The following is a 24782-nucleotide window of genomic DNA, read 5'->3' on the forward strand; positions in this document are numbered from 1 at the left end:
CTACTGCAAAATGTGTGGTTTCCGCTTGATTTCGAAGTAACCTGCTCTTGGAATGTGTATTTTGTTAAAATTCAGAGAGAATCAGTTTGGTGCAGTGGTTAAAATACTAAGATTGTGAGTTCTAGACTAGCCTTAGGGAAAAGCCAGTTAGGTCGTCATTCTATCTCAGCTCTAGGAAGCAAATAGTGACAAACCTTATTTCTAAAATATTGTCAAAACTGCAGGGGCTAGCTTGGGCAGTTATCAGGAGTCAAGACTGACTCAAAGGCATGTGTTCACATAGAGCAGGGTGTCAAACTCAAGGCCCGAGGGCCGGATGCGGCCCACGGGGAGCTTAGATCTGGCCCACAGGGCCACCCTGGAAATAGCAAAGGACTGGCCCGCAGTGCCTCTGCCAGTGAAACCGGAGCTTGGGAGGGCTGCATGTGGCCCTCCCAAGCTCTGTTTTCACCGGCAGAGGGTTGCAGGAGGCCATTGCAGCTGAAAACGGAATTCAGGAGTCCATTTTCTCTGGCAGAGTGCTCAGACCACCACAGGCGCCCCTGACATGAGTAATGTTGAGCTGGCCATGCCCACCCTGGCCATGCCCACTCCAGACCCCCACATCAAACACAACCCTGATGCGGCCTTCAATGAAATTGAGTATGACACCCCTGACATAGAGACACACATCCCATTTTCTGAGATTCATAGGAGCAATCTTAAATATAAGTTTTAAATAAAATACATTAACATAAAGTATCATAATACTTCCAATGGTGGGATTCAGCCAGTTCGCACCACTTCGGGAGAACCGGTTGTTAACTTTCTGAGCAGTTTGGTGAACTGGTTGTTGGAAGAAATCATTAGAGCAGAGAACCGGTTGTTAAATTATTTGAATCCCGTTACTGAATACTTCCATTTAGAATTTCTAGCTTTTGAGCTGATTCCTCTCATTTCCTCATGGAATGCTTATTAGATTCCTAATCATTTGTTTAGGGCTGGGCAATTTTTTGATGACTCAAAAACCTGTTTTTTGAGGGAACAACGAGAACAAAATGGTGCAACAAGAACTTGGGAGTTCTTATTGCACACATGGACAGGACCGGGTTTTCAAAAGCCACAAGGAATTTGAAAACCTAGAATGTTGGTTCTATGTGGAATTGCCTTCTGTGATCAATAACAGAACTGAACAAAACAACTTTGAGGGGAGTTAACTTCCACAACCAAGGCCTCACCAGGCATGACGGGTACAATATTCATTTCCCAAAATTGCTGACATGTAAGGGGTATCCTTATTGGGAGTCTATCTCCACAGCTCTTAGCTGATTCTATGCCTTGAGGATTGCCATTGGAACAAAGACTAGGGAGTTTGGTCTTTGTGGTCCTGATTAGAGAACATTAGTTTTTTTTTTGTTTGGTTTTTTTTTGTCTTCTCAACACCGCTTTCATGCAATGGATGAAATAATTTAAAGTTCCCATCAGATAGCAGAACAGAGAATATTTTCTTACCTATATTCTTCTGTTTGTTATCTTTACCCTATGCATTAATTGAGGGGAGAGTGTGTTACTACCCTAGTTTTCCCTGATCTCTCAGTGACTTTCAATATCATCAAACATGGTATCTTTCTGGACCACCTATGGGAACTGGGAGTGAAAAGCATAGTATTTCTGGGATTGTTATGGCTAGCCCTGGCTCTGAGGAGTCTGAGGAAGGGAATCCTGTGGAACAACAGCCTGCCTCAGAAAGCAGCAGGGAGACACATGAGGCTGATTTGGAGCCCTGGAAGCAGCATAGGATGAGGAGTCTGATTCAGGATCTCGTTCCCAGCCCCAAAGCATGTAGGAGTAAGCAAAGAGCTGGACAAAGAGCTACAGGGCTCCTTGGGAAGAAAAGGTTTTCAGTGATTGCCTGTATCTGATGGGGCTCTATTTTAGAGCCACCAACTTTACTGGGAACAACAAATCTATTTGCTGGATTCTCTGCCCATGGAGCCTGGGACATTTATTTATCCCTGTGCCTTGAACCAAACCAGCTGTCTGTCTATGACAGTTCTATGACCTCTGGACTGTGCCATAACCATGCTTCTGCCTGCTCCTTGAAACTTTATTGGGATTGAGTCTGTAAGTCAAAAACAAAAATTGGAATAACTTTATTACTGTCATTAACCAGCAGAAAGAAAAAAGAGGACAATGTGTTTTTTGAAAATCCAGAATATTTAATAATAAATAGGTAGGAGTGATACATAAAAATATGCTAAAAAGCATCCTTCTTATTAGTTAAAACTAACCTAAAATTTAGAATTATGAAGCCCCTGACAAATCTGAGGAAAGTACAATACAATAGCTGACATTTAAAGAAATGTCCAGTGGGTAATGCTAAGGAAGAGCCATTCCCTGCTCAAACAAATTCAATTGCTCTTAATTATTCTTTTGTCTAATTTTATATGCCACTACACAGAACCTGGCAATTTTATATGTTATTTCACATCATTATCAGAAAGTAAGAATTGCTTGTATTGCTGGTCATTATATCCTGTTCTACTAGCCAGGAGTGGGGCAATTAGAGCATTTCAGGATGCTGTGTAAAACTGGCAGTACAAAAGAACATGTTCCATTGCTTCCACATGTCCTGAGTCACAAGGGCATAATCCTAAAGGGTGTGGTATCTTTTTGTATTTTCCAGCTAGGAATGCTGAAGGTATTGTATTACATAGGACTAGGGCAGCGTTTCCCAAACTTGGCTATTTTAAGATGCATGGACTTCAATTTCCAGAATTCCCCAACCAGTATGCCTGGTTGAGGAATTCTGGGAGTTGAAGTCCATACATCTTCAAAGGGTCAAGTTTGGGAAACACTGGACTAGGGTAAAGTCCCTTCTCTGGTGTGGGAAGAAATATCCTCTGTGTTCTGCTCCAAGTGGGGAAAAAGATACTGAAAACATGGAGACTGCTTGGAAAGATGGTCTAATGGTGGACAGGACCACATGGCTTGAGTTCCTGAACAGAAAAGGGGCAGATACAGCGAGTCTCCGGGTTTTATGCTCTCTCTGGCTTTGAACTTCCTGGGGCCCAGAAAGAGTATCCTGATTGGTTGTCAGACTTCCAGGGGGTGGGGGTCTTACCTAGCCTTGCTGGCTGATGCAATCTTCCCAGGTGCCATGTGGTGAGTCTCTGTCCTAGATGGGTCCCATTGTCTTGCAGATGAGGTCCTATTGTCAAAGATTGAGTTTCTGCCTCTGGCCCATTAACAAAGGTGTGGTGGGGGGAGGCAGGAAGCTGCTTGTCTTTTAAAACATATTTCTCCATTTCTCATCCAGGGAAATATAATATTCTGCCTTTTTAACATTTCCTAAAATATTTCATTCTTCCAGGAAAAGGGTGGGTGCTAACTTCCTACACTGGTTGGGAATATTAAGATGTGTGAGATCTTAATATTCTTAATATTCTCTGATCATTGAATGATTCACCTTGTATCTGCTTACAGACAAAGACTTAAAACCATGAAACCAACAATTAAATCAGTGAGGACTTGAACTGAGGAGGCAAAGCTAAAGCTACAGGTTTGCCTTGACTGCACTGATTGGAATGTATTTGAAGATATTTCTGCAGATTTGGATGAACTCACAGATACTGTAACGTCATATGTCATTTTTTGTGAAGATCTATGTGTGCCGACCAGAAACCTGCGAATATACAGTAACAATAAACCTTGGTTCACAGCTAAACTTAAGCAGCTACGTCGTTCCAAAAGGGAAGCCTACAGAAAAGGCAAAAGAATGCTGTACAATCAGGCCAGAAATGTATTAACAAGGGAGATCGGAGCAGCAAAAAGAAGCTACTCTGAAAAGCTAAGGAATCAGTTCTCAACAAATGAACCAGGAAACATGTGGAAAATTCTTAAAAATATCACCAGTTACAGCAAACCTTCTTCCCAAGCTGAAGGAAATCAACAACTGGCAGATGACCTGAATGTGTTTAATTGTAGGTTTGAGAGAAAACTACTGCCACCCAACTCCACAATCCCCATCTCACACACCAACAACAGCTAAGCCTTCTACAACCTACTCTATTCCATTGGGCCCACCACCTCTGGTGATTACAGAGAATGAGGTGCAAAGCCTATTTTACAGAGAAAAGCCAGGAAAAGCACCAGGTCCAGACAAGATAATGCCTTCTTGTTTAAAAACTTGTGCTGACCAACTGGCCCCCATCTTCACCCGCATCTTTAATAAATCACTAGAGATGTGCTATGTTCCTTCTTGCTTCAAATGCTCTACTATCATCCCAGTGCCCAAGAAACCCTCCATTAAGGAACTGAATGACTTCAGATGTTGCTCTAACATCTGTAATTATGAAGACCTTTGAAAGACTAGTGCTCAGCCAGCTGAGAACCATCACGGATCCGCTGATAGACCCCTTGCAATTTGCCTACCGAGCAAATAGATTGACAGATGATGCAGTTAATATGACTCTGCACTACATCCTACAACATCTTGAATCTCCAAAGACCTATGCAACGGTCCTCTTTGTAGACGTCAGCTCAGCATTCAATACCATCATTTCAGATATTCTTCTAACTAAACTAAATCAGCTACCTGTTCCTGACCACACTTGTAAAGGGATCATAAGCTTCCTAACAGATAGGAAGCAGCAGATGAAGTTAGGCAAAATCACATACCTGCATAATTAGCACAAGAGCACCCCAGGGCTGTGTGCTTGCTCCACTTCTCTTCTCTCTATACACTAATGTTTGCATCTCAAAAGATCCTTCTATTAAAATACTGAAGTTTGCAGATAATACAACAGTGATTGGCCTCATTCAACACAATGATGAATCTGCATACAGATGGGAGGTTGAGGACCCAGTTTGTGGGGGCAATAAGCTGACTTTGTATAAATATACAAAAGGATGAAGGCTATTGCTGAGCACATTGTAAGCCGCCCTGAGTCTCCAGAGAAGGGCGGCATATAAATCAAATTTAAAAAAAACAACAAAACACCTAGCCTTGTGGTGCAACCAGAACATTTTTGAACTAAATACACTCAAAACTGTAGAAATTGTGGTGGATTTTAGAAGAAAACCTCCTATACTACTAGCTCTTACAATACTAGACAACACAGTATCAATAGTAGAGTCCTTCATGTTTCTAGGTTCTATCATATCTCAAGACTTTAAATGGACACCTAACATCAAAAACATCATCAAAAAAGCACAACAAAGAATGTTCTTTCTGCACCAACTCAGAAAGCTCAAACTGCCCAAAGAGCTGCTGATTCAGTTCTACAGAGGAATTATTGAGTCTATCATCTGCACCTCCATAACTGTCTGGTTTGGCTCTGCAACCAAACAAGACAAACACAGATTTCAACGGATAATTAGAACTGCAGAAAAAACAATTGCTACCAACCTGCCTTCCATTGAGGATCTGTATACTGCATGAGTCAAAAAGAGGGCTGTGAAAATATCTACAGACCCCTCACATCCTGGACATAAATTGTTTCAACTTCTACCCTCAAAACGATGCTATAGGGCACTGCGCACCAGAACAACTAGACACAAGGACAGTTTTTTCCCGAATGCCATCAATCTGCTTAACAACTAATTCCCATTAATTCCCATTGAACACTGTCAAATAATTTACTAAGACTGTATTACTATTATTCTTCTCTTCCTTACTAGTATCTATCTCTTATTACTATAACCATGTTTCTTGTGTCTTTCAATTATATTGTTTTTATTTGTTTCCTAGTACGATTTGATAGCTTATTAGTAACCTTGACTATCACTAAGTGTTGTATCTTTTTATTCCCGATGAATGTATTTTATTCTCCTTATGTACACTCAGAGCATATACACCTAAGACAAATTCCTTGTGTGTCCAATCATACTTGGCCAATAAAAAAATCTATTCTATTCTATAATGGTGAACCTGTAAGTTTCTCAACGGATTTGGACCACTTGAAATTGTGTATAACTGTAGATGAGAATGCTCTTATAGCTTTTGCATCACAGTATAAGTTGATTTACGTATCTACAGTAATTGTCCTGAGACAGGTAGTCCTTAACTTATAACCACAATTGGGACCCGAATTTCCATTGCTAAGCAAGGTGGTTATGAGATGTGCCTGATTTTATTGCCTTTTTTTCCTACTTCTATTAAGCACTGCAGTTGTTAAGTGAACCATGCATCGTTAAGAGAATCCAGATTGCCCCATTGACTTTGTTGGTTGGAAGCTGGCTGGGGTGGTTGTGGCTGTGGGGATGTTGCAACAGTTGTAAGTGTAAGGACTATTATAAGTCACTTTTTTCAGTGCCACTATAATTTTAAATACTCAACAAATGGTTGTAAGATTTAGGACTACCTGTACTGTAAAGTTGACTTCCTCAAAATATATCTCTTGGAAGTCAGAGATGGTCTAATTGCCATTCCATCATGTCTAAAATCTGTCTTTATCAGGTGTCGGTTCTACTTACCTTTATTACTGGTTCGCAATGGGGCCGCACACAAGCGCACAAGCGCAGAAGCAGTTTTGATGATGTCAGGGTCAGTGGGCTGAGCCTCCCACCGGTTTTACTACCGGTTCTATAGAACCTGTGCGAACTGGGGGCAACCTACCACTGGTCTTTATGCTGACTTAGTCTGATCAAAGTCCATCACTATTAAAGTCTATGCCTCTGTCCTTCTCCCAAATTCAGCTTAAAACTGTCTTGAAAAGCTTAGGGTTTCCCTTTCCAAATCTATGTTTCTTCCAGTGATTGCAGTCCATTTTTGCCAACAGGTCCATCATGGAAACAGTGTTGTAGATCAAGATTAAGGAATCCAAACCTCATAAATAATATCTTCTTAGGCCCAAAGATACTTTTTTTTCCCCAAAAGGCAATTGGACTTTCTTGGTTTTTAAAAGAAAAAAACATTTTGCTTGTCATCCAAGAACAGATGAGAAGCAAAACATTTTCAGAGGGGGAAAAAAACCAAAGCTCAATTGCCTTTTGAAAAAAAACACCTTTGGGATAACCATGACCTGAATGATTGAGAATTTCCATAAAGGCTTTTTTTCCCTTAACTTTCAAGACACTGTTTTTGTTTCTTATCCTTTGACCATCATCTTGCAAGATGGCTGGAAATCCTGTTGGCTTAATATAGGCTTCCTCAATCTCCACCTGAGTTCAAATGTAACTGCTAGTGTTAACAGGAGTTTCACCCTTGTGTATCTGGAGAATCACAAGTTAGAAAAACTGCTGATGGAATAGCATCGCATTTCCTAAAAACACAGCTGAGTAATGATCTGTTTTTCATTTGCATGCAAAACAAAACACTTTGTTGGCACAACAATTTTAAGGAAGTAAGAATAACTATTGGATACCTTTAGGGCAATAGTTATACTCGCTAGGAATGCAAACACCAAGCTTGATATGACATCTGTCAACCTTAAGTAAGCCTGGCTGAGGCCATCTTGGGGTGGGGGGAATAGTTAAATGGGGTTTTGTAGCCAAAACAATATTTTTTTCCTGTGGGAACCAAGGACATTCTGACAGGTGGCTGGCTAGAGGAGGAGCAAGTAACCAGGCAACCAGCCAGTAACTGGATTGGACAGCTTGACCAGTGATCTGGGGGAAAAGGGAAACTTTTACTTTTAATTAGATGAAAGCTGTGGGAACTTTTAGAATCGGCTTTCACCAGTTGTGCCAATATGATGTATCCAATAAAACTGTTCTTTGAGAAATTTGCCTGCTTCGGAGTTCTGACTTCTATGGGTGCATTACTTGGAACACTGACAGCAGTGTCAACACACTTGCCTCTCTTGTGTGTGCCGAAACAACTGTATGTCAACCTGCACCTTCTGTGGGCATAATGTTTGGTGTTCACACACGTTATATGTCTAATTAATGCTCTCACTGGACTTTATGCTTTATGTTGATTTTTAACCGTGTTATTGTAAGTTTGGTACTGACGAGTCAATATGAAATGCTTGCATCTACTACCGCTTGTCTTTTAACTGCTTTGTTCAACTATGAGAGTTGCCTGGATTTCTCTATGTTGCTTTTTGTGTCCCTCACAAATTATATGAAATATATATGAGGAGAGGGAAAAGGGATTGCTAAAGTAATTACCTGTGATGGGGGAGATTTGACTGATTTGACTGATTATATGCCATCAAGTCATTTTTGACTCCCAGCAATCATCACTAATCTGTTCTTTAAAGTCTCTCAACAATGCATTCATTGCCACTGAAAGTGAATCCATCCATCTTGCTGCTGGTTGTCTTCTTCTCTTTCTTCCACCTTTCCCAGCATTAGAACCTTTATCAAAGTAGCATAATTTGAGTCTGATCCTTTGTGCCTCATGTGAGAACTTTGGGTTGATTTGTTTGATGATCCATTAAGCTTATTTTCTATAAGTTCTATAAGCTATAAATTGACACCAACTTGATAGCACATAATCAGTCAATCAGTCATGGCCTAGGGGCAAAGTAAGGGCAACATCATGGGAGTAGGAAAAAAATGTATTAGTAGGGCATGAATACTTCATGATTAAATGCAAGGCCTAAAAAAAAGATTAAAGGTTTATTCTGATGAAATTTAAATCCTAAAGCCTCTAGTATATGATGTGGCTTTATATATTCATTTATCAAATTTAGAAGCTGTTCAACTCTCCCCATTCTCTGAGTGACATTAACATTAAAACCAGAAAAATAAAATAAGGACGAACAATTTATGTCCACAAGAGATACATTGAAATTAACATAAAATTATCTAAGGGAAAGTTGAAAATTATATAGAAATTGTGCAGGACTGTAAAACCCGGTGATGCCCTCCTGAGGAGGGTCATACCACTGTCTCCTTTAAGGCCAGTAGAATCACCTCTTCCCTCAAGAAAGCTAACATCAAGCATGGTCTTAATCTAAGCCATCTCCCAAGTGGCCTATTAAGCCAGGAGAGGCATAGATCTAATAAAGAGGTGACCAGGTTTGCAGTCCAAAGATCATTCTTTACTTCCTTATAAGTTAGAGAATCAAACTCTTCCCAACCAACATCTCAAGATTGTGCTTCAGGCTCCTTGACAGGACCCACCCAGTAAGAGCCCAATTCCAAGCAAATTTCCTTTTGACATTTCTAAGAAGCAGCAATGAAAGAGGGGGAGCTTATGTATTATATTTAAGTTCCTCAATTCAACCTATAAAAACCCACTGCAACTGTAAACTCATTGCACAATGAATCCCACCGATGACTGCGAACAGCAAGTGAGAGATCAGGAATATTTAACAGAAATCAGAATGCACATGCCAGCAAAAACAATTGGTAAATAATTATTATTGATTCACTTTAATGGTTGGGGAAAGATTAAGAATTTGTTTAGCATAGAATAGAATAGAATAGAATAGAATAGAATAGAATAGAATAGAATAGAATAGAATAGAATAGAATAGAATAGAATAGAATAGAATAGAATAGAATAGAATTCTTTATTGGCCAAGTGTGATTGGACACACAAGGAATTTGTCTTTGGTGCATATGCTCTCAGAGTACATAAAAGAGGAAAAAAAGAAAAAAGAGAGGGGGGGAAAGATACATTCATCAAGAATCATAAGATACAACACTTAGTGATAGTCATAAGTTATTAATAAGCAATCAAATCATACTAGGAAACAAACAGAACAATATAAATTATAAAGATACAAGCAATAAGGTTCTAGTCAGAAGTAGAAAGGAGATAGGTGATAGGAAGGATGAGAAGAATAATAGTAATAGTCTTAGTAAATAGTTCAACAGTATTGTGGGAATTAGTTGTTTAGCAGAGTGATGGCATTCAGTCCTTGTGTCTAGTTGCTCTGGTGTGCAATGCCCTATAGTGTTGCTTTGAGGGGAGAAGTTGAAACAATTTATGTCCAGGATGTGAGGGGTCTGTAGATATTTTCACAGCCCTCTTTTTGACTCATGCAGTATACAGGTCCTCAATGGAAGGTAGGTTGGTAGCAATTGTTTTTTCTGCAGTTCTAATTATCCATTGAAGTCTATATCTGTCTTGTTTGGTTGCAGAGCCATAACAGCTCCTTATTAGCTGTGCTTGCCTGGGTTAAGAGGAGCTACGATGTCATATTTATCATAAAACTCAGTTAACACTAGAATTAGAGAGGGCTTGCTTTAACTAAAACAGTTCCAGGATCATTTGGGATGAACTAAATGTTAGGGTTAGCCTCCCCCAATTCAGCTAGGATCCAGCTAGGAGAAACTATTTTTTCAGTCTTGCTATTCTGAAAAATCATCCAGAAATAATTGAGGATAAAGCCTCAATTATTTCTGGATGATTTTTCAGAATAGCAAGACTGAAAAAATAGTTTCTCCTAGCTGGATCAAGGCATTCCCTGTTGCTTGCTTTCAGCTCACAGGGGTGTCTTACTCTTAGCTGGGATACAAGCGCTGTTTCTTTAATCTCAAAATATCTTTCTTTTCCCAGATTAAAAGGCTCTGGAATATATATTTCTCTAATTCTTTTATTATAAGTTCATTAACTTTGAAATTACATTTTTGTTAATAATTGCATTGAAGCTTTCAGTACACATAGCAACAACTAATGCAAACTAAGTTAGAAAAAAGGAAAGTTCAGAAGATGCAGGGGGAAAAAGAAAAGAATTAGAAGTAGAAAAGAAAAAGACCATAAAAATGCATAAACTATTATACTAATTCCCCCCACATCTTTCAAAGTTACAATTTTTTTAAAAAAAAACTCTCCTTCCCATTGCCTAACTTTTATCTATATGCCTTCCAGAAATCATCTTTTCAATCCTAGTTCAGCAAAAAATCCTTTAGGAGTTACCAGAAATATCAAACAAATATTTCATCCCTTATCAAATAGTCCAACTTTCTATTCCTTTTTTTGCTCTGCACAATCTTAACCTTTAAATCATTCTTATGGCATCGCAGGATTTGGTCTTTCATCACTTGTTGGCATTTAAAAGAAATCTTCAAAGTTTTTACCCGGCTTCTTTGTAAATCCTATAAAGGGGTATCATCCAGGATTTCTTGCCGCGCCTATTCCACATCCAAGTCCTTTTCTTCATTTGTCTTTTGCACTCCCATTTTAGTAATCTCAATTTTGTTGTCCTCTATCATGTAAAAGTTTCTTAACGTTTTTCTTGTCAACTTCTAAAAGTTTATCCACTGAAATGTGTATCTGACATATTATTAGCTATTAATATTTCAGTCCATATTTTTTAAAAAATCTCCTTAAGATAAGAAAAAGTTATAACCAGTTTATCTCTTTTTTTGCCTGGTCCTTTAGTTCCCTGTACTGTCCAGTCGCAACCCTTAATCAAGCCTCAGTTCCTAATATGGGTTTGGTTTCCTTTCAGTCATTTTGTCATGAATAAATGCCTTGCCTCTGATCCAGAGCTAGAGGCAGGGGGGCTGGACAAGCCAGCCCCCAAGGTCCACCCTAACCCAATAACCCCTCCTTACCTTAGCCACGCCCTGGGGGTACTTAAGGGTCAGCCATGCGGTCCTGCCTCAGTTCCAGACTTGTACCTGTAACGATAAGATGCATAATTAATAAAAGATAATTGATCTAATGAAAACCTGTCTATGGAGTTATTGGGCATGATCCTCGAACACATTTAACACATTTCCCATCAGTATATTATTTAATTATATACTTGTTTTTCAAATCTTACAGTAAAAATATAATCACTCTTTCAAATCTCTCTGGTCTCCCAATCCATTTAGAATATTCTTACATCAACATCCTCTTTCCCCCATCTTTTTTCCCAACGGCATATTATTTTAAATTATTTTAAATGTTTTAAATTTAAAATTTCTTAAATCTGAAGAAGGTAAAACTCATTAGCTACCAGATTAAGCTCATGGCTTTGAAGGTCTCTAATATCCACAAAATTTTAACAAATCGTGAATTTCAATTTAAAAGATAAGCAAGCAATGGTGAAACAGAATTATTCTGTCTATATTACATCATTTTATGCCTATGATTTCAGTACATTTTTAGACATAGAATATTGATTAAAATATGGCATCCATTATATTTTTGACATGTTACCTCCTTATTTTATTGATTTGTAGCAAGGAGCATAAACCTGACTCTAATTTGAATTAACTTTCTGAGCCGGAGAAAAATTATAAGATTATAACATATGCCCTGTATTTTAAGATTAGTAATACAATTCCCCATGAGTCAAACTTTTCAGCCAGAAAATATTACTTTGGTGGCATCACTGCTCAGCACAGAGCTAAAGGAAAAAAGAACTCAAAATAAATACTGATGTTTTCTTTTGTTATTGCTAGGTTCTTTATGTTTCATAGCAATCTGCTTATATAGAAAACTGTATTATTTACTCTTATTACTATGGGAAATACAGCAAGACCACATAGTTAGGTATGCACACATTCCTAACATTAGAAATTAAAAATATTATTAAAACACTATAGTAGAGCATTGTCTATCCAATGGTTTTATTACATAAGGAGTTTTGAAAGCACAAATACTGGAAATAATTTTCATACTAGATTCTAACATTTTTTTCTCTCTCCCCCCCACTTCCCTCCCTCCCTCCCTCCCTATCTCTCTCTTTCTCTCTCCCCCTCCCTCCCCTCCCCAAGGCAGATATATCCCACAATGGAAATCGACATCTTCTATAATTTATGTGCTTCTGGCTATTTCTTACCTGCTGATCATTGTATTGTTTGGGCTTGTGGCATCCCAAGGTAAATCAACTATTTTGATTTCTGACATACTGTGTGGGCTTCAGGACCAAATGTTGTAGAAAGTGGCTTTAAAATTCTCTCAAATTCTTAGTATTCTAGAAAGGGCAAGTTACTGAACCCACAAAACACACATTAATTTCCAGCTGACTTGGTACAATATAGAGCCATGTGCATCAGGAGACAAAATATAAGTGTCACCTTTACAGCTAATTGCCATATATTATAATCCAGCACTGTCTTTGAGATTAAGTTTCTCAAATCATGGTTTGCTGAACAGAGAAAAGTCATGCAGGTAAGTAAAATAATGGGGCTGATCTAGTTTTTTACAGTTTTGCTTTCATTTCTTCTGCCAATACCTTCAATGGGAAGAAAAACAAGCCAGAAATAAGCCAAAATTCTGTGTTCAGACAACACAGAGACTTATAAATCAATTGTTGTAGATATTTTATTTCCTGGCCAGAATAAAATGCAATGCAAAGAATTAGTCTGCAGATGGATTTATTTGATCAAGGGTGAAATCAAAAGGAAATCATCCTTTTACAAGATGGATTGACAGAATTAAAAATTGAAAGAAATGGATTGAAAGAAATGGATTGAAAGAAATGGATTGAAAGAAATGGCTCTTTGAGGCTTCTTCTCATTCAGCTACATCATTATGTATTCCTTATTAAACATTCCATCTGCACATGCAAAAGTCCAATCATGTAATTACATTATTTGGAACTGAGTCAAGTACATTCCAGCTGCTTTTGGCTAAAGGCCAGAGGCAAGCTGAAAAGTTCATAATGAGTTGAGGTTCATTTGGCTCTGGATAGTTCATTTAATACATTGAGGTTTGATCTAATAATTAATTGCTAGAAGAGTTGCCATATAGTAAGTAAGTAAGTAAGTAAGTAAGTAAGTAAGTAAGTAAGTAAATAAATAAATACTAGAACAGTTGTACCAAACCTACAAGGCCCAACCTATGTCTCCAATTTCTGCTTTTTCCATATTGTGGCAAATAAGAGATAGATAGATAGATAGATAGATAGATAGATAGATAGATAGATAGATAGATAGATCTGTGTGTGGACATGTTATACTATGGCTTGCCACAGCAAAATCATATTATTTTAAATTGTGACTTGTTGAAAAATATAATGCAATATAGGAACCATTCAGTCAATAAAACCACAATTAGGCAAAGCAAATCATGATTAAAATTACACATACATTAAGCCAAGGAAGGAGGACAAAGAGAATTTTAAGAACTTCAGAGGTAGATTAATTGCACTGAAATATCATAGAAGGCCATCTAATCCAGGAGTCTCCAATCTTGGCAACTTTAAGCCTGGAGGACTTCAACTCCCAGACTTCAACTCCCAGCAAGCTGACTGGGGAATTCTGGGAGTTGAAGTCCTCCAGGCTTAAAGTTGCCAAGGTTGGAGACCCCTGATCTAATCAGCACCCTTGAACCACAGCTTCTGTTGCAGAATTGTCAAACAATTCCACTTTCCTACCCATTATTTAAAGTATATTCTGCCCAACAGAGAGTTACAGTTGTGCTAAATGCAATCAAAGCACTTGTAAATTAGCACACAAAACCACTCATTCATCTGTATATATTTTATATGTATCCATGTCTCACACAGATGATGTTTCTATAAACTACAAAAAAACATACAAGTAAAAAAGGGGGAGGGGAAAAAGGGGGGGAGAAACTCCCCTCTTCATCCCCACCAGGTTAAAATCAATTTTATAAATTTTATCACCCTTTCTAAATAAAGCATAATCTCTCTCCTTCCCATGGCTCACCTCTTAAGTAAACAAAATAAAGTCCAAATACTACGCCAATCAATCTTTGTAAGCAAATGTCCAGAAAGAATAACCAGATATCATTATTTTCTATTTTTAACTCTGGTCAAACAAGCCAGTATTATAAACCTTCCCTGAATTTGTAAAATGATTCTTTAACTTTTTTTTAAAAAAGTCCCAGTAGTAATTGCTGATCATCTGTGTTTCAAAGTGAAAATCCTTCAGAAGCACAACAGAATTTTTTTGTATTAATGAGTAAAATCTATCCTTTTGTTTGACGTTTCTAAAAATAAAAGGTCTTTTCAAATCTTAACAGAGTTCTGCTGTATAATCAGAAAGGGAAAAAAATATCCAAATTAGTTTCCTAATTTAATATCTGTTCATGTAATTTAGGAATGTCATCCATCAGATCAGATTAATTATATTTAAATATTTATATTTAATTATATTTAAATATCCTTTCAAATTAATTTCATATACATCCATTGCAGGTCCTTCTTGTTTTACCACTTAATTAGAACATGCTCTGTTTTAGCAAGCATTTGTTTCATTCTGTCCAAAAGCTTGGCTGAATAGTATTGAGAAATGTGTACTAATGATTTATGCTCTATTACTGTCCGGCCTTCAAGGTCTCCTTACCATTAACCCCTCCCTCCAAAAAACAGTCTCCATTTTCTCAAATGAGAAAAGATCTTCTAAATAGTTGAAAATTATAATTTAAAATCCCTCTGGTCCTTTAATCCATTGTTAACTTTCCAAAATTCCTATACTAAGGATCCTTTTGTTGCATAGATCAAAAAAAAAATCAATATAGTTATGAATATAGTGCTTGCAGTCTGAAGGGTCTTATATCTCTCCAATATACAAAACATTTTTAAAAATCTCCAAAAGTGATGAAACATATGTAAGAATCAGTCAAGCTTAAAGTCCATATAGGCTGCTTTGCAAATGTAAACTTGATGTAATCCCAACTCCAGCCATTCCACTCATACGCCAATCATAAGAATGACAGTTTCCATGGTCTACTTATGAGGAATGGCCATCCAGAGTTGTAAATCTCTGGTAGTACAGGGGTTTAAGGCACCCTGTTATTAAGCTGGATATTAAGACCAGCTGCCTGCAATTACTGCAGGGTTCGAATCTCTCCAAGGCTCAAGGTTGACTCAGCCTTCCATCCTTTCTAAGGTAGGTGAAATGAGGACCCAGTTTGTGGGGGCAATAAGCTGACTTTGTATAAATATACAAAAGGATGAAGGCTATTGCTGAGCACATTGTAAGCCGCCCTGAGTCTTCGGAGAAGGGCGGCATATAAATCAAATTAAAAAAAAAAAATCTCACCTTTGTTTTGGAGAAATTAACACCAACTCAGATTCAGCATCCAGTCACGATTCCCCTCACAAAATCTGCTAGTCAACAAAAGCTGGCAAGACATCAGCTCAGGGTTGGGATGCTGGGGGTTCGTAGGGGTTCAGGAGAACCTCTAGCTAAGATTTTGTGCAGTTCAGAGAACCCCCAAATCCTACTCCTGGCTGGCCCTGCCCACCCCACCCATCCCAGGAGTCCCCACGCGGCCTGTTTTGGATGTAGGTAAGTGCAGGGGGCGCACATGGAGGCTCGAGGAGGGCGAAAAATGGACCTACTGGAAGTTCAGGGGGCCAGAGTCCAAAGGGCCTCTAGAGCCTGGGGAGGCCGTTTTCGCCCTCCCGGAGGCTCGAAGAAAACTTCCAGAACCCGGGGAGGGCAAACCCCCCACCCACTGTGGTGCAGGAGGCTGACTAGGCCACACCCAACATGGCCATGCCCACCCAGCACCCGGGCAGAGAACCCCTTGCTAAAATTTTTGAAGCCCACCCATGCATCAGCTCATCATGGGGCTCACAGGACATACCCTGAAAGGCATGAGCTTATCAAAGCACAAATATATTGAAAGGGAAACAATAATAAGGATATAATAAATAATACTAGAATATGATATACTGGTATACTAGATTCTGTAACCATTAGGTTCCTGTAATACATATATGCCTTTGTATTTGTATCACACATATTATGTCTTTATATTTGTATCTCCTGTAACAAACATATTCTGTTATTAGGCCTCTGTAATGTATCTGGTATGTGTTAAACGTATGTCCCTGCCATTTGACCTGAACTCATATCAATCTATCTAAAAGCATGGTATGTATCTCAGTTGGAACTACAGCCATCAACAAAGGGATAATTTACACCTCAGCCCTAATTTATGTTTGATCTGGATAAACTCCTGTCTTGGAGAGCCAGGGGGCCAAATGGCCAATTGAGTAAACAAAGAAATGCTTAAAATAAGACTAATTGGGGAAGTTTCTATTCCCCCTTGCAGGGCAACAAGGAATACACAAACCTAAATTAAGAGGCCAGAATTGGGTACTAAGCTGACATCTCTGAGGGTATAAAAGGACGCCATACCTTCCCTAAGGTGTGGCTATTTCCTCGCATGCATTGTATCTGTATGTTCTGGATATATTTCCTCCCAGTATTTTGTTTTTGGCCATAAATCGTCAGCCAAACAATGTCGGCTGACGGCCCCCAGGAGGAGGGCGTTCTCTGTGGGAGTCCCGACCCTCTGGAATGGATTGCCCACCGAGCTCAGGATAGCCCCCGACCTTCTTTCCTTCCGTCGCAAGCTGAAGACGTGGCTCTTTTGTCAACTTAACTGATCCGTTTGGGGATACATTGTCATAATTTTAAACTGTTTTTAATAGGGTTGCTGATTTTAATTTTATTTCATTGTGATTTGTATTGGAATTTGTCATTTTGTAAGCCGCCTTGAGTCCCTAGGGAGAAAGGTGGCATATAAATCGCAATAATAAATAAATAAATAAATAAATAAATAAATAAATAAATAAATAAATAAATAAATAAATAAATAAAATCTGCTTTTTTGCAAGCCTCGTCTTGAGTCTCTCTCTTTGGCATTCTGGTGACTCAAGTGTATTTTGGGACCTTACAATATTAATGGAGAAGGAGAGAAGGAGAGAGAGCAACTGTAACTTGTGAAGGATACTTTTCTTTGAGGCTTGAGACATATGGTGTAGAATTCAAAAGTTCTTACAAAACTAATTCCAGGCTAGTTTTTTTTCAGAGTGCTTAGGATCCCTTTCAATATGGTATTTTTATTACTCCTCAACTAGTAATATTATTGTGTACATTTCTGTTCCTACAGGAAGCAGCAAATGGCAGCAACAGCTAGAAAGCAGTAAGTAATTTTCAGGAAGTGCAGGGGCTGCTGCAGGCCCTAATTGTTGGGTGTGGGGGGTTATTAATTAAAGCAGATCCCAACAGAGCCCACAATGGAGCCCTTTAGGAGAATAAATATCAATACAGTGCATTTCCATGCAGGATTGTACTCTGGCACCTCAGTTTTAACCAAGTAATTTCTTTGGATACCATGTGATCCCAGAAAACTTGGCAAATAAAGTAAGCCTTCTAAGCCTCTGTACAAGGGTCCCCCTGAGTAAAAACACAATTTACTGCCTTGAGGATCAAATTCCACCATAAAATCTGCTTTTCACAGTAAATTGTCGCTTAGATAGGGAAGGGATCTTGGAGGTCTTCTAACCCAACTCCCTGCCCAGGGCCATCATTTATTTCCACTAAAATTGTGGTCCAGACATCTCTAAAGCAATTCTGTTTCCCTCTCTTCTAAATTCTAACATGGTCTCTTCCTCTTGTCAATGTACTAAATAATTTACTGAGACTTAAGTTTATTCCTTTGAGTTCTTCCAGAGGGAAACACTTAATTCACTCATGCTGTACTTGTCACACAGCTGAAGTAGCCTTCCAGTTCCCCAGCTGATCATATCCTACAACAGACTTAGTTTTCCTGCTTTTCTACTGCAGAAAAACTACATTCTTCCAAAATGCCAGTGCAATATAGCAGACATCTAGACCAAAACCTCTGGCAACCAAAGCTAGAAAAGTTCTTTTATTTTCTTCTTTGCCAGTGTACCCATGTGGAGCCAAAAGCAGAGAATGGAAACATTTTGATGGTGCATGTTACTTCTTCTCCATCGAACAAGTTATTTGGCACACAGCAAAGAGTCATTGTGAAGAACAGAAGTCAGAATTGATAGTCATTACCAATCAGTATGAACAGGTAAGGATCCTGGTATTTGTTTGGGAGAAGGTGTAGGTTTAAAAGCTGCTACCAACTCCTGACTAGCTATGTTGGAAGGGAACCAGGGGTGAAATTCAGCAGGTTCTAACAGGTTCTGGAGAACCGGTAGCGGAAATTTTGAGTAGTTCGCAGAACCGGTAGCAGAAATTTTGAGTAGTTCGGAGAACCAGCAAATACCACCTCTGGCTGGCCCCAGAGTGGGGTGGGAATGGAGATTTTGCAATATCCTTCCCCAAGGAGTGGGGAGAGAATGGGGTTTTGCAGTATCCTTCCCCTGCCTCGCCTACCAAGCCACGCCCACAGAACCGGTAGGGAAAAATTTTGAATTTCACCCCTGGAGGGAACATTTCCCCAACTACTACTTCTCTGTTACAAGTTCTGCCATTTTATCTCCTTGATTTTTGAAAGACAATCTACTGCCTTTTTTTTCCTCCTTGATTTTTGAAAGACAATTTACCCTAGGGTAAAAAAAAGCAACTAGGAGTTGATTTTCATTGAATACATTATACAGGTACAATATGCTTAGATATGTCCTCTGGTGCATTTTCGAATAAAGCAAGATGATCTGTACAAAGCACTCCTCATTACATCAGCATGTTCATTAAAGCTGGGTGATTTTTTTTTCTTTCTTTTTGGAGAGCAGATTGCAGGATCTAGATATTGCGCCACTGAATTTTGCAATGTCACCAAAAAAGCAACATCGCTTGCATGATTTGGAAGGTTTTCTTTACAAAAAAAAATAAAAAAAAATCTGTCCAAACAAAGCCTTTTCCCTCAAAGATATACACCTCTTGGAACTCTAGTCCTGCCCCTTCCAGTGATAGCATGAAACCGCTACTTTGCCCACCACGATGTAACCACAAACAAAGAAACTCGGACCGCCACAGGCACCCCCGACAGGAGTGACATCGATCTGGCCATGCCGACCCCAGCCCCCCGAGGTCAAACACAACCCTGATGCGGCCCTCAATGAAATCGAGTTTGACACCCCAGATATAGACCTTTACATTTTGTTTCACAAAGTATACTAATATATTTTAGCGCACCATCTATGATTAAGGCTGCTATACTAGAATATTCCAGAGAAAAGGCCCCCTCCCTAAAAAAAACAAAAACAAAAAAGGAAGAACGGTGGTTTCTTCCATGTTCTTTTTATGTGGGAAAGAAACATAGAAATGATGGCGGAAAAAGTCAAGAAAACTGCAATTGGAAGATGATGTTTGTCAAAGGATCTTATTGAATGCTACAAATGAGGCAAATCAATTTCATAATCAAAGCTTTAACAGGATGGACCAGACTCATGGTCATTGAATTAACCAAAACATATTTTTGGAATAAGCACTTTAGGAAGGCCTTGTAATATATGACTGTAGTTAATTACTATGAATACAGATAAAAAAGTTCTTCCAGATGAATTCAATGTAAGTATTTTGGAACATTGTTGTTGTTGCTTCTGCTATTATAACTTTGATTCCTTTTTCCTTCCTCAACTTTTGGCACCCTAGAATTTCGTCCAGGCTCAAACCAGGGGTCAGCGCTACTGGATTGGACTCAGTGATCACAATGATGAAGGGCAATGGAGATGGGTTGATAGCACAGATTACAGAACCAGCTTCAAGTAAGACAAGCCTATGCAATGCACTTTTCATATCCTACCATACCATTAGACAGGAGTTTTAACAAATTTCCTGAATTTTCCATTCTGAAAAAGCAGAAACACAAGTTTCCCGTAGCTCCTTTCCTATTAAAAGTATTCAACACCCTAAACCAGTATTTCTCAAACTTGACCACTTTAAGATGTAGGGACTTCAACTCCCAGAATTCCCCAGCCAAAATGCTGGCACTCTTAGAATTCCCCACCCAGAATGCTGGACTGGGAATTCTGGGAGTTGAATTCCACAGTTCTTAAGGTTGAGGTTGAGAAACTCTGCCCTAAATTAGCAGGCATGAACTCTGCCACAAAACCTAAACTTCTGTAAAATTTGGGAGAAAAGACTAATATAGGACTGTGTTGGTATCTTAAGCATTCCTTCTTAGCCAAGCCTCTCCATATTCTTTGTTCACTTGTTTTATTATGAGGCAGGAGTAGTGAACCTGTTCCTTCATAATATTATTAAACTACAATCCAGAGCAACTCCAACAAAAAAATATGAGAATGGTGATAGTGGATGCCAGAAACAGAAGTGCAGAAGCTCTTGGAAGTCCAAAGGCCTGCTGTCTTAAAATGCTGCCATTGGACTGGGGCCTGGGCAGGAGGAAAAGAACTGCATTGAGAATTGCAGAGAATCTATTCTAAATATTCCATTCTTCTAAATTTAGAAGAATAAGGAGGCCAAGTCCCTGTTGGCACAAAGAAGAATTGTCTCTGTTTCAGGGGTGCTATTCAGCAGGTTCTGACAGGTTCTGGAGAACTCGTAGTGGAAATTTTGTGTAGTTTGGAGAACCGGCAAACACCACCTCTGGCTGGCCCTAGAGTAGGGAGGGAATGGGGATTTTGCAGTGTCCTTCCCCTGAAGTGGGGTGGGAATCAAGATTTTGCAATATCCTTCCCCTGCCATGTCCACCAAGCCACGCCCACCAAGCCATACCACGCCACCAAACCACACCCACAGAACCGGTAGCAAAAAAAATTGAATTCCACCACTGCTCTGTTTGTAGTGACTAGACATTGCATATTACACAATTCTATGCTGCATTGAATATTTTTTAATCCATCTTCCTGTTTTCTTCCTCACACCTTCCATTTAACACCCACATGCATAAAGAGTGAACTTTACCTGCACAGAACGTTTCCATAAGATTTCTATAAAATATCTGACTGTTACTTATGGTACTTTTGTGACTTTCAAATACCAAATTGACCAATTCAATATTGACAAATAACTGGCAGGAGCAAGGAAGCAAGGTAGAATTTCTTTTTTTAAGCATACTTTCAATCAGTAATACATTAGGGAACCACTGGGGGGGGGGAAATGCAATCACCCTTTAAAACAATGTATAGTTGATCTACTTGAAGTGACAGTTCAATGAGATCTTCCAAATGAAGGCAACATCCATATATACTCGTGCAAGATGAAGCAGTTAGTCACAGGACTTCATAACTGAATACTTGCCATTATGAGCAATTTAAACAGCCGGTGCTCTTGGCTATCTTGCTTATTTCCTGAGATTGTATCAGAGCAGTGCTTGGCATAAGTTAAAGGAGATCATATACAGAATTGCCAGCATGCTACCAGTAAGCATTTAGTAGGCAATGGAGAGTAGTCAGGAAGGGCAAATACTGAATGGTTGGAAGTTCTATGTGCATTCTAGAGACTTGCAAATCCATGCCCAGGCTTATCGATTCCTAACATTTGAAATAGCTAAAGTAACTCCGATGCATTGGGCTTGAAAAGATAGTGAGATGAAAAAACTGGTCATCTAACAATGGCTAATCAAATGTTTCTCCTACAAGATGGCCTCACTGGTGTAGAGGATTAGTTGACCCAGTTGAACACTAGAAGCAACCATAGCTGCTAGTTCTCCTCTATGTTTTCAGCTATTCCTTCTAACTAGAGTAAAAGAACATAGTGAAGTTTCTTCCACTTGCCTTGTTCTCCTCTTTCAAGAAGATGTTCAGTTTGGAGCTGAATAAGCACAGAGACGTTCTAAAAATCCTACAAAATCTGGAATTCATCTACTCATTCATCACTACTATCCTTGCTGCTCATTCATTGCACCTATTTTTGTCAACCACCTTCCCTTTCACTGCTAGCTCACCTAAAATGAACAAGCAGTGGTAACAAGGAGAACATGGAGGCTCAGCTAGCTGGCAATGGACTTCCATTGAGCCTTTGTCATTGACAAGAAGTCAATAATGTCAACCATTAGGGATACACTTATTCACAAGTAAGAAGTAGAATGAAGAAAGTTATGAAGCTGGCAAATGTGGGAGACAGTGGCCACCCCAAATCATTTTAATGAGGTAATTTGCATTTAATCCCCAAGAGGCAGCCAAGGGTGGGATTACATGTGAAAAAGACTTTAGGAGTTTTGGTAATAGGCCTCCAGATGTTGCTGAATTATAATTCCTAATATACCTCAATATTGATTATGATGGCTAGTACTTTTGGCAATTGTAAATCCAGAAGAGCACTAATTCCATGTCCTTGTATAGCTTCCAAGAGTCAGGTGAGGAATCAGTCTTCTCCATAGATGAGAAGACAATGATATAAGATACAGGGCATGGTTTACAGATAGATATTGTGTTAATAATAAACCAGTCCCAATCTGGCAGATTCCCTGCTGAGTTTTGAAGGCCTACAGATGCTTCCTGAAGTTTCATACTGAAAAACAGTGGGATATACATCAGAGGTGGGTTTCAGCAGGTTCTGACCAGTTCTGGAGAACCAGTAGCGGAAGTTTTGAACTGGTAGTAAAAATTTTGACTGGTCCCGCCCCCATCTATTCTCTACCTCCCAAGTCCCAGCTGATCAGGAGGAAATGGGGATTTTGCAGTAACCTTCGCCTAGAATGGGGAGGGAATGGAGATTTTACAGTATCCTTCCCCTGCCACGCCCACCAAGCCACGTCCACAGAACCGGTAATAAAAATGTTTGAAACCCACCACTGATATACATGACTCATCCAAAGCCACCACTGGAAAAGTACAGACCTTCTGCATTAGGTTACACTTGGCAGGCTGAAGATGATATGGATGAAAAGGAAAGGCATCTCTTTCAGAATTTCTCTCAGACTAATTTGACTATCTTCCTTATTTAGGAATTGGTCAGAAGGTGAACCCAATGACCACAGCAGTAATGAAGACTGCGCCGAGATCTCTCAGGCTGGCAAATGGAATGATATATCCTGTAACACAAAAATATTTTATGTATGCAAAAAACCTTTACCTTCCTGAAAAATCATGGGCCCAAAAAATCTGAAGGAGAAGGAAATCATGTATGTTGGAATCCCAACTATCCTGCTGGAATATAGCTATATATTCACACACAAACAAACAAACAAACAAAAAAAAGCCAGCCCAATCAACCAGCCGAGCAGAGCATAACATAGCATAGCATAGCACATTGTACTTAGAAATGTTGGATGGAGCCACTTTGGTAATGGTGAAATGACTGTTCAGATCCCAGGGTTCTTTGAACACACAAATCAACCAAAGGCTGACAGTAACCTAGAAGCATTACCCATGACTTGTAACCATTTCTCCATCTAATCACCCAAACTATCTAGAATTCTCTGTAATAATTGTGAAGGAAATACACTCTGAACTTGCTCAGAAGCCACTGAATCTATGTTTATTTACCCTGGTCCGAGGTTGAACCTTGGTTGTGAAAACGGGTGCCTGCAGGGATAAATCAAGAAGTAGATGCCATAAACCAACAGCATATTTTGGCCTATATTAGTTATCTTGTTTAATTAAATAATAGTACTAAGACTGCAGCAGGCATCCTTGCCCATGCAACAAGAGGTCGTCATTCTATTCAAATCTTCATTTGAAATCAGCACATCACCTTAGAAACAGTTATCTCAATTGGCATTGAATCAGAGGTGGGTTTCAGCAGGTTCTGACCAGTTCTGGAGAACCAGTAGCGGAAATTTTGAGTAGTTCGGAGAACCGGTAAATACCACCTCTGACTGGCTCCGCCCCCATCTATTCTCTGCCTCCCAAGTCCCAGCTGATTGGGAGGAAATGGGGATTTTACAGTATCCTTCCCCTAGAGTGGGGAAGGAATGGAGATTTTACAGTATCCATCCCCTGTCACGCCCACCAAGCCATGCCACACCCACCAAGCCACACCCACAGAAACGGTAGTAAAAAAAAGTCTGTCCATTTCAATCTTCGCTATGTTCTGACCTATCCTTTTCAAGGTACTTTGCAAAGTTGTACGTGCGCCTCCTAATAAACTTCAATTTAGACACATTTTCTTCATGTAAGTGTATTGGTGCTTTTCTCTAATAAAGCTAATGATGGAGTACGCTTTTCTTAGATGTAAGCTCAGAGGTACATTTATGAATTTTCCTTTAATGGCAAGTCAAATTCTGGATCTGAAAGATGCCAGTAGATGCTTCAGATTACATAAAAGAGCAGGGGATGTGAAGAGGATAAACCCAAATCAAATGAATTTTCCTCCATTTC

The 24782-nt window shown here is 39.2% G+C and overlaps 1 protein-coding gene across 1 annotated transcript; it reads left to right on the forward strand.

Annotated features, from left to right (window-relative positions):
* The first annotated feature begins 9194 nt into the window (after positions 1–9194).
* Positions 9195–24551, forward strand: LOC139310797 (hepatic lectin-like). The gene is made up of 6 exons (XM_070935027.1): positions 9195–9282; positions 12592–12696; positions 17693–17725; positions 18474–18625; positions 20152–20264; positions 23408–24551. Exons 1-6 carry the CDS (start codon positions 9195–9197, stop codon positions 23541–23543), a joined length of 627 nt encoding a protein of 208 aa, XP_070791128.1. The 3' UTR covers positions 23544–24551.
* The last annotated feature ends 231 nt before the right edge of the window (positions 24552–24782 follow it).

This window comes from Pituophis catenifer, unplaced genomic scaffold, assembly GCF_029215685.1.
Source record: "Pituophis catenifer annectens isolate HBS135680 unplaced genomic scaffold, rPitCat1.0.hap2 SCAF_2, whole genome shotgun sequence".
In the NCBI taxonomy this organism is placed as follows: domain Eukaryota; kingdom Metazoa; phylum Chordata; class Lepidosauria; order Squamata; family Colubridae; genus Pituophis; species Pituophis catenifer.